This window comes from Drosophila nasuta, chromosome 3 (genome assembly GCF_023558535.2).
Source record: "Drosophila nasuta strain 15112-1781.00 chromosome 3, ASM2355853v1, whole genome shotgun sequence".
In the NCBI taxonomy this organism is placed as follows: Eukaryota; Metazoa; Arthropoda; class Insecta; order Diptera; family Drosophilidae; genus Drosophila; species Drosophila nasuta.
In genome coordinates this window covers 31,235,980-31,246,413 of record NC_083457.1, presented here as the reverse complement: position 1 = coordinate 31,246,413, position 10,434 = coordinate 31,235,980, and the positions used below count along the sequence as shown (strand labels likewise).

The following is a 10,434-nucleotide window of genomic DNA, read 5'->3' as shown; positions in this document are numbered from 1 at the left end:
TAATTACATAATCGTTTCCAACTATAAATCCATTTCGTGCACAATTATTAAATTTCAATTGCACGAATGCAACACACACATACATAATTCATCTATTTTGAGAGCTATAAAAGAGATATATGAAGCTCTTAGAAGCTGGCAAATTGCATTTCAATCAATATCAATATACCAATTTATTATTTATTAAGCACAATCTTCGAATAATTTTTTTTTCTAAATTTTCCTATGCTGTATGATTGAATTTAGAGTTTAGTATTTTTTTATAAACACAATATTCTTCTTTAATGTTTTTCTTATATTTTAATTTAATATTTGAAGCGAAAGCCAGAATATTTAAAGTATACTTTTTATTCCTTTAGCTTTATAACCTAGACTTTAAATTAAGATGAAAATCGTCAATATATTTTAATTTATTAATATGAAGTATGATATATATTCTATGATTTTCTTAATGTGTTTGTTTCAATGTATTCCAAGTAAAGTTCACTGAGTAAATAATTAAATAGTCAAATAGTATAATAGTAAATAGTAGCAAAAGTATCTCTAAATTATATATGTACTTAACTATTTTCCAGTAATAATAATTCAAAAGTTTTCTACCCATCTTAGCTTTTTGAAATAATTATAAACACATTATTCATGCCCACATTAATGCAAAATTTATTAAAGCCACATAAAGTAACAAAAAAAAGATATATATGATGATGTTTATACTATTATTACATTATTATAATTATAAGATCGTTTTAACCAGTAGCCATAGATACATTCAATTAGCATAACAATCAGGCTCAATATTATGCCAGCAGCATAAATCTGGAACCCAAATGTAAAGAATGATAGTGAAAGGCCCCTCAATGAAGGTGGATCGTAAGGTGCTTGTCGAATCATATTTGCCTGCTTTAACTGCTCTAATCCCATTTGCATCCATTTGTCTCTCAGTCCCGATTCTGTGGCATCTTGAACAAAGCGTGTCAAAACCAACAGGAAACTTAATTCCCGTTGTATGGGCAATCGGAGATATACATCGAGAGTGCATAGAGGTTCGGGTGCCATTTTTAGTTTGGGTCGCCGCAAGCGCTGTTGCATAAACTTCATTTGTGCAAATCGATGTGTCTCCATTAGGTATACGTAACTATCGTTAAGGGAATTCAAATATCGCTCAAGTTTTTCCTGGGGTGCAACAAACATACGCCTGGATAATTCCACAGGAATATTATCGACTTGCGAGAGTTCCTTCATCTGATTTTCAGAAATCATGATACTGATGTCGTTTGCCACAAATGATTCAATATCGATAATTTCAGGCATATGATTGCCGGTGGTTAGTGTCGTGGCCAAGATGCAAGATAAAATTGTGGTTATATAGAGATTAAAGATCAATCCGCAAATTGTCAGAATCTTTTCGGCTATACCCATACGATTAATGGTTCGAATTGGTATCGCCTGTCCCCAATGGACTTGAAGTGACATGTAAATTAGATCAGCAATCGGCTTGTGTGGATTTATCAATCGTTTGATTAGTGTCACGGCAATAAGAAGAATTATGCAGAATACATTTAAAGTGGGAGACCTAAAGAAAACTGTGAAAAATTTTGATAGAGCCACCTGACGTTCAAAGGGTACGACTAAACAATATTTTGTGGCTATCACCAGAGGACTAATTCCGGTGGCAACTTTCGTACTAGGCAGCAAATTAGCACCAAAATCAATCATTCTATCGCCGAGTGTCACATTGTTAAAATATTCTTCTCTTGACTGTGGAATGATTTGCAAAGTTCCGCCAATGAAGCGAACAAACTCGGCCAACAAAATCCCGGTTCCGCCTCCAAGGCTAACGTTTCCACCTCCAGTTAAATCACGATAATCGCCAGAGTTTAACTGAAGAGGAAAATTAAAAAGATTTTGTAGGTATTAAGTAAACAATAATATATGGGTATATAAACAAATAAGAAAGCTACAGTTATGTGTGCTCGACTGCTCGATTCTTTATCCATTTTAAATAAAAGCAAAACAGCGCGGTATTATTCTAAAAATATACTAAAATACTATATAAGCAATACTAAAATACACCAAAAGCCATACTTTGTATATTGATGAAATACTACTACACAATTAAATTGAGTTTTAAATAATTATAATCACAAATGATAATTAATTCAGTTTTTACTTAAAAAATTTGCGAAATTTTTTTGATTATTCTTCAAAAATTAAAATTGAAGTTTACTTTATAATAAAAATCTAAAAATAAATACTAATATCTTATCAATGAATAGGTTCAAATGTAGATTTTTTTTTCATTGAAATATATGAATCCAATTTTATAATAAATAAAATAAAACAAAATCCTAATAGTCATTCTCTGAAAATAATAAGATAAAAATAATAATAAAAGAATATAATAATGTAAAGTGTGTAAAAGTATAACCGTGTTTTATATAAATTTTAGGAATGTGTTTTTGTTTTAATACTGTTATCGAACACTTTTTGTTGGAGACCTACCATAAAAGCAAACGGCAAATTTTGATATACAGCAACCTTCAGGTGACGTTGATTTATCAATGATTGATGGTATCTTCTAAAGCTGTTCGTTATTTGTGTTACTCGATGTATAAGCATGCCATCGTACATCTCATATGTCCACAGTTCCAAATCATGAGTCTTGTTTTCGAAAGCTATCATCGTATTTCGGAAATCGTATTTCAAACACCAATGAAAAAATTCAGCTCTCCCATTTGCTGTGAGTGGTAAACCATCTGACGATTTGTATACGAATAGAATCGGAATCGTCGAGATCGAATTTTTGCCCAATGCGTTTATAACCACATTGAGTATGGGATCTTGAATGCCAGTGAAGAGAACCAGGCCTAAATTGTAAAAGGTAATAATATGATTAAGTGCCCCAGTATCACAGCCAGCAACAATCACTGGACGGCCGAAAGTGTGCATGACACGGCGATGAAGAGATGTGGCAATTGCGCTTCCTTTAGCCTCATGCGAATGTCCCACGAATAACACAAAGTTGTTGAAATGCATAAAGTGTTGAAACTTTGAAATAATGTAAATAACATTGTCAAATTCACAGTCATTTTTATCGACAGGTTTCAATGAATTGTGACCAAAATGAATTGTAGCCAAAATATAACAGCACCAAAGATAGAAGCCAACACTCGACATGGCTGCATTTTTTCAACTGCTGTCCTCGACATGCACAGGATACGTGTCCCTTTAAATCAACTTGTGCTTCATAAAGTTTTATTAGTAGTTTTATTTACAGTGTACTATATACGATTATGGCGATGGGTGTTTGAGGTCATACGCAACTGTGATGATAAGTGGAAATTATGAATATTAAAAAAAAAAAAAATGGTATGTTTATCAGGTTTAAAGATCGGCTCTAATTGTAACTCCACTGTTGCTGATATTAATTTTTTACAATTTCTTTGTCCTTATCAATAAGGCTAGAACTTAGTTTCTTCATTTCAACATTCAATCTATCTAACTCCGCAGATTTACTCGCTAATTCGGCCTTGCATTTCTTATTGCTCTTAGTTAGACTATCTATTCTCTTTTGGAAATCAATTTGAGATCGCAATTCTTTTATCAATGCCTCATTCATTTCCTGCTGAACTAACTTTTCTTTTAAGTCCTTTATGATTTCATCTTTTGATTTGCTTTCTTGTAGCTCTTCGTTCACTTGGTGCAAGTAGTCTAGCATAGGCTTAACAACGGAGTAGGTATAACTGCGACACTGTGGTTCCATTTCTCGGTTCAGTTCACAAGTCTAGCAGAGATAAAAGAATATTCACTTTTAACACACTCTTTACAAAGAGAGGACATTACTCTCACCTCGTCCATAAAAGCTGCAGCAGCAGAGAATTGTTGTGCTAAAAGTATCACAACTACATTTATTAGAAAACGTCTCATTTTGATTTGACAACTGCACTCGGTGAAGTACATAAGAGAACTAATTTCGAATTAAATTGCATTTAAATAAGCGCATTTTCAGATCAAGTGACGCAAAAGTCTCATTTGATTAATCAGGTCTGATAACCTATTCAAACGCACATCGGAATTTGTCAGGAAAATAGTTGCATTTCCGTCTATAGAGTGAAAACTATACATTCTGAACATTCGCTCGAGCAGAGAATTGCTTTAATAGGGTCAGATTAACAGTGCTAACTTTACTCATTAGTGCGATGCGTTCTCTAAGGTAGATTTCCATTTAAGTTTGAGGACTTTGATAGTTCCACCAGGAGAGTTTTCACTGTATTTACGATTATGTACGTGGTCCGTATTATGTGTTGATAATAAAGAAAAGTACAAAATAAAAGTACACAGCCAAGATTAGCATGAGTTTGACATTGAGCGCTGTCTATTTAGGAATAGTGAATCATTCCTGAAAGAAATATAATGAATGTCACAAAATCTTTGCAGCTCATTTTGAATTTATTATTTATTGTTTTATTTGGATATCCGCAATCCATAGGGAAAAATTATATTATAACTTTGAAAAAGGTAGAATGAAGCATCTATTTGAAAAATGAATCTAGCAATCGTAACTAAAGCTGTTGTTTGTATTATTTAAAAAATTTTGTAGTAAGCAACAGATTCTTCTGAATCTGCCATCTCTAGAGGTGTCTCAATTTATTGCTCTCTTCTCAGCCACACTGAATCCCGCCCTCTACAGCTTAGCGACAATTAAAGAGCACTGCTTCCGCCTGTGAATATCAAAGCTAAGTCGCTCTCGAGTTTCAGTCGCTTATCAGCGAAATGCTGTTGTCACTGTTTGTCTCTAAGGTATCAAGCTGCTTTGGTGACGTCATTGCCAAGTCCGAGGAGAACAATTAACACACAATGCAGAGCGCCAAAGCCTCTCTCTTGTTAATTTTTCTATTAATTAATCACCTGAAATGGCTGCATATATTAGAATATTGAATATTAATGCTAAATATTTATTTTATTATTGCATATTGCATTGAATTATGATCCAATCCACTGCTTGACTATATAAAAAAAAATATAAAATTCATTATAAATATGTGTATATTAACTGTACACAAATCATTTTCACCATATATCGCAATCATTGTATCACCATCCAAATTTGTTTCGAGAAGCGCAATTAAATATATGTTTGTCATTGTCTCGACCATATGTTGAAAACTTCATGCCTTTATATAGTTTGATGTCGTATATGGGTATAGGGTACTCTTGATGGATTTCATCCAAATTCAGCACGTATCCACTGTTTTCATCAGATATTTTAAAATCCAAATAATGAGTCCCGTGAATGCGACCCCTTGTGTCTTTCATAATCATATAAAACTTGTGGCATCGAGAACTTGTCAGACGATGGTTTTTCTCCAGTCCAAGGAAAAATTCGCTATCCAAGGAACCGAATCCCTCGCGATAGGTGGCCCAATCTCTATTGAAATTCTCCTCTCCACCAAAAACTTGGTGTAGAATTACTAACCAACCACCTTCAAATTCCGAGATATTGCTACATAGAACATCGGATAAACCAAAACCAGGAATATTGATCGTATGAATTCCAGGTTTATTTTTAAAAGAAGAACAACCTGATGGAATACTGTCAAATGTTATATTTAATTTATAATTTTCTGCTTCACATAACTGGTTATCTTTTTCTATCTTTAGCAACTTTGCTTGACTCTCCTTGAATTGCAACTCAACGGTTTTTTTATATTCAGTTACAAAATATCACAATTTTCTACAATTTTAGCTAATCTTTCAATAGATTGTTTCTGTGAATCATTCTGAGACTGCAATTTCTCTATTTCATTATTTTTGTTGATATTAATCTTTGCAATTTCTTGATTCTTTTGAAAAAGGCTAAAATTTAGTTTTTTCATGTCAACATTTAATCTATCTAACTCCGCGGATTTTCTCGCTAATTCGGTCTTGAATTTCTTATTGCTCTTAGTTAGACTATTTATTCTGTTTTGGAAATCGATTTCAGATCCCAATAGCTGTATCAATGCCTCATTCATTTCCTGCTGAACTAACTTTTCTCTTAAGTCCTTTATGATTTCATCTTTTGATTTGCTTTCTTGTAGCTCTTCGCTCACTTGGTGCAAGTAATCTAGCATAGGCTTAACAACGGAGTAAGTATAACTGCGGCACTGTTGTTCCTTTTCTCGGTTCAGTTCACAAGTCTGGCAGAGATAAAGAATATTCACTTTTAACACACTCTTTACAAAGAGAGGACATTTCTCTTACCTCGTCCATAAAAGCTTCAGCAGTAGAAAGTTTTTGTACTAAGAGTATCAAAACAACAGTTTTTATAATTCGATTCATTTTGAGTTTGAGAACTGCACTCGATTCAGCGTAAAACGGAACTAAACGATGCCGAATTAAATTTAAATTTATTGTGTTAAAATTCAAACTAGGCGAGAGTAAAAACACTAATTTGTGTAGCCTACGAAGTGCAAGTCACAGCAAATATCAACATGATTTGACATTAAGAATTGACCGAGGCTATTTTTAAAATCGAGTGTGATAACCGATGGCATGCAAAGCAGTATTTGGCAATCATATATAAGAGCAGTTTTGACTCTCCAAACTACAGTAAAAACTAACTAGCTAAAAACGTTGGAGCTAGAATTGATTTGTTGTAAAAACAGTAATAACTTCAGTACTAAAAAATATTTTGCGATGAAAGATAACAAATGTACAATTTGTTTAAGAAAAAAAGTTATTTGGCAAAAAAGTCTACTGTATTCACGCAATATTAATTTTGTTTAGTATATTAATTTAGTATATTTTAGAATAATACCGCACTGTTTTGCGTTTATTGAAATTGAGTAGCGGGCATCTTGAACCACACTCGACTGTAGTTTTCTTATTTCTTTATAATATTTTATTTTGTTTATTTGCTACTGAGATTATTCAAAATTCAAATTTCCCAAACATTATATTCTTATTGCTATAATATGTAATTAATCCAAGTGCTTTTTATAGACAACAAGAGACAACATTCAATCTTAATGCTGTGTTTATACAATAATTACATTTTCAGATTGTTTCGATTGCTGACGCCAACACATTAAGATGAATTCAAAGAAAAAGGTCACCAAACTTAAAGACAAACCACTCAATAAAAATATAAAGGGACCCGTAAAGAATTCCAAAGGCAATCGTAAAAGTGTTGGTGGGTCGTAAGGAGCTTGTTTGATCAGCTCTGCTTTCTTCAGCTGCTCAAGTCCCATGCGTAACCATTTCTCAGTGAGTCCCGTGTCGCGAGAGTTATCCATGAAGCTACTCAATTGGAAGGTCAAAGGCAACGCCGGACGAGCTGGAAAGCCAAGAATACTTGATACGCTGCACAGAGGCTCGGGTGCCAATTTCAATTTCGGTTCTCGCAGACGTTTCTGTGCAAACTCATAAAGGACCCATTTATGTGTGGGAATTATGTAGAGAAAGCTATCATTCAGTGAATTCATATGTGCATCGTGTATCTGCTCGTCTACGAATACAATGTTATTCAGTATCTCTTTGGGCATTGTTCCCGGTTTTATCATTTCACGTTGATGACCTTTCGACACCATAACACGCAAATCACTTGCCACAAACGAATCGATGTCGACAATCTCTGGCATATGAATACCTGTGGCAATGAGTGTTGTTAGAGCGCCAGAAAATAGTGTCAGCATTAGCAAACTGTAAACCATGGTGCAGATCATCATCATCTTTTCGGCCATTCTCATATTGCGAATTAGTCGCTCACTTATGGGCTGATCACAACAAATCTCAATAGATCGGAAGATCAAATCATCAAGTTTCATATGTCGATGGTAGAACTTTTTAATCACAGCATTTGCAATTAAGTATAATCCAAAGAAAGATATTATTGTCCAATTTCCACAAATCTGCATAACATATTTTCGGATACTCATCCGACGTTTAAAGGGCACAACAAGGCAATTTTTCGCTAATTTAAAGTGAGAATTATATTGACTCGAATTAGTTGTCCACTGCAAATTTGTACCAATATCAATTGTAATATTCTTCATGCAGTACAGAGTGTTGCCACGACACAAATTATTCCTTGGCAATTGAATAATTCTCATAGTTCCATTCACATGGCGAATTAGCTCGGTTAACAAAATGCCAGATTCGCCACCAAGACTTTTGTTGCTTCTTGTTAGATCATTTTGCTGCTTTGATTCATACTAAAAGTAAGTACGAAATTAGAATTCGAATTCAAGTTTCATTTCCCACTTACCAGAAATACATCTGGCACACTATCATAGACAGATATTGTTAATTGCTGTCCATACATTGGAAAAATTGATTGGAATTTAAAATTGCGTAATTTTTCTTCTGTGATTCGATATATTGTCAAGTTCGACTTTAAGTCATATGTCCAAATCACACTTTCACTGTTGTGCTCGAATATGAGCGTCACAAAATACAATTGCGATTTCCAACACCATTTGAAAAAGGCTTCAACTTCAGTTGCATTAAGTGGCAAATTATCCTCATACACAAATAGTATGGGGAGATATATTAATCGCCTCAACGTGTTTTTAACTATATCACACATCGGATCAGAAATTCCACTGATAAAAACCACTGCGAAATTGTGCAAACTTAAAAGATTATGCATTGAATCTGTTTGGGAACCGGCAATAATCACAGGCCTGTTGAATCTCATCATCATTCGCTGGACGAATGAAGAGCCAACCGATTGTTCCAAGTCTGCATCAAAGCTGCCATATATAATAAAGTTTTTATAATGAAATATGTTGTCGTATATCGATATTAATCGAAGCGCACTCTTATAAGAACTGTCACTTTGCACTATCGACTCTATCTGACCATTTATCAAAGCTGCAGTGCAACAGCAACAGAGAAAGAGGCAAACACACCTCATGGCTGCACTTTTTCAACTGATGTCCTTGGCCTGCAGGACAACAGCGAGTTTCAAGCTGACTGCAGGTCTTGTTTGCATAGCTCTAACATCTAATATCCCCAATGTGGCATCGCATCAAGTGTAATACCTCATTAAGTATGTTATTATGGTCAGTTCCTCGAACAAAATTAGAATCGAATCTATATTTGTTGTTTTAATTTCATTACGAACTGTCATTGAAAAATGACCATAATTGATTATGAAATCAATTGGGAGTAAGTAAGAAAGAATTCTATTTAAATTTTAAATTGTATTGCCAAAGATTTATATAACATTAACAAAGCTCAATGAAAGTAAAATATAAATTCTGTTAATAATTGAAATAACATCTGCATTTTTATTGCTTAGCTGCAGCTAAAGTCTTCACACATCTACATGAATGCATTTGTAACTAAAATTAATTTATTTGCGGAATGCAATAGCTTTTTAATGGTTGCTAAGTCTGATGCAATTTCAGCTTTAACGAGTAAGAAAACTATAGTCGAGTGTGCTCGATTGTGAGATATCCGCAACCCATTTCGATAAAAGTAATACAGTGTGGTATAATTCTTAAAATATATCGAATTAATATACAACAAAATTACCAAAATACGCTAAATTCTATATTTGGTATATTAATAGGCATTTCCAAACCTAGCATATAATGTAGATACATATATAGTATATATTCTTGTTTTGTTACGACGATATAACCATGTATGTATGTATCTGTGTTCCATAGATCTCAGAGTCTATATAAGAGATTGAGACATAATTTTTAAATCAATATACAAAATATATACATTGGTATATTTCAGTATTTATACGGTATATTCATTTGGTATATTAAAATAGTAATACCGTACTATTTTGCTTTTATTGAGCTGTGGTAGCTGGGAAATCTAAAGAAATAAACAAAACTTCTCATTCAGATTAAGCGCTTAAAATTATTTTACAATGGACAACACAATTTGTTAGAAGTTGCCAGGAATCTTATCTTTGCTAATTACAATAAAACAAAAATATTTATTTTTCAATTACAAAATTTGTGCAACTTTAAGTCTATATAAGATTGAAAGAAAAAAACGTAATTTCATTTTTAACGCTAGAAGCTGTTAACCTAGTTTTGATTTTGAATGGGCAACTAAACGTTTTATTTATTGACTTTAATCTTATCTTTGTAAATGGAGAACTTGTGCAATGTTCTTTCACACTTTTGCGTTTATGAGGAATAATTTATATAGTTTGTGTCTGGCAGACTGAAAAAGTGTGAGCTTTGTTATGGGCAAAAAAAAAAAAAGCAATTGCGATAACCTGTGTGCGGGGTTTTTATTTATTTATTTCAGTTGTTTTTCTTTTCTTTTTTTCGTTAGTAGTAGTAAACAATGGAAACCACAGTGAATCGAGAGAATCGCAATCTGTAACCCGAATCCGATTCCGATTCCGAATCCGAGTCCGAGCCACAGCCGGCGCCAACTGTGGAAATGAGGGACAGACCCTATCAATAGCAGAGAGAG

The 10,434-nt window shown here is 33.4% G+C and overlaps 3 protein-coding genes across 3 annotated transcripts; all 3 read right to left on the bottom strand.

Annotated features, from left to right (window-relative positions):
• Positions 1–647: 647 nt before the first annotated feature.
• Positions 648–2,673, bottom strand: LOC132792709 (uncharacterized). Its single transcript, XM_060802159.1, has 2 exons — positions 2,503–2,673; positions 648–1,881 (listed from the first exon to the last, which is right to left on the bottom strand). The coding sequence occupies exons 1-2, from the start codon at positions 2,629–2,631 to the stop codon at positions 709–711; spliced, it is 1,302 nt and encodes a 433-aa protein (XP_060658142.1). The 5' UTR covers positions 2,632–2,673; the 3' UTR covers positions 648–708.
• A 618-nt stretch (positions 2,674–3,291) lies between these two features.
• Positions 3,292–3,981, bottom strand: LOC132792603 (uncharacterized). The gene is made up of 2 exons (XM_060802032.1): positions 3,850–3,981; positions 3,292–3,784 (listed from the first exon to the last, which is right to left on the bottom strand). Exons 1-2 carry the CDS (start codon positions 3,958–3,960, stop codon positions 3,425–3,427), a joined length of 471 nt encoding a protein of 156 aa, XP_060658015.1. The 5' UTR covers positions 3,961–3,981; the 3' UTR covers positions 3,292–3,424.
• A 1,129-nt stretch (positions 3,982–5,110) lies between these two features.
• LOC132791387 (repetitive organellar protein-like) lies at positions 5,111–6,396 on the bottom strand. Its single transcript, XM_060800278.1, has 2 exons — positions 6,244–6,396; positions 5,111–6,179 (listed from the first exon to the last, which is right to left on the bottom strand). The coding sequence occupies exons 1-2, from the start codon at positions 6,319–6,321 to the stop codon at positions 5,715–5,717; spliced, it is 543 nt and encodes a 180-aa protein (XP_060656261.1). The 5' UTR covers positions 6,322–6,396; the 3' UTR covers positions 5,111–5,714.
• Between the last annotated feature and the right edge of the window lie 4,038 nt (positions 6,397–10,434).

Bases quoted from the DNA above. Each gene is read 5' to 3' on its own strand.
- LOC132792709 (XM_060802159.1), bottom strand. From the start codon at position 2,631: ATGTACGATGGCATGCTTATACATCGAGTAACACAAATAACGAACAGC. The intron at 1,882-2,502 runs GTAGGTCTCCAA...TTTCCTCTTCAG, and splicing joins ATTTGCCGTTTGCTTTTATG to TTAAACTCTGGCGATTATCG.
- LOC132792603 (XM_060802032.1), bottom strand. From the start codon at position 3,960: ATGTACTTCACCGAGTGCAGTTGTCAAATCAAAATGAGACGTTTTCTA. The intron at 3,785-3,849 runs GTGAGAGTAATG...TATCTCTGCTAG, and splicing joins CTGCAGCTTTTATGGACGAG to ACTTGTGAACTGAACCGAGA.
- LOC132791387 (XM_060800278.1), bottom strand. From the start codon at position 6,321: ATGAATCGAATTATAAAAACTGTTGTTTTGATACTCTTAGTACAAAAA. The intron at 6,180-6,243 runs GTAAGAGAAATG...TATCTCTGCCAG, and splicing joins CTGAAGCTTTTATGGACGAG to ACTTGTGAACTGAACCGAGA.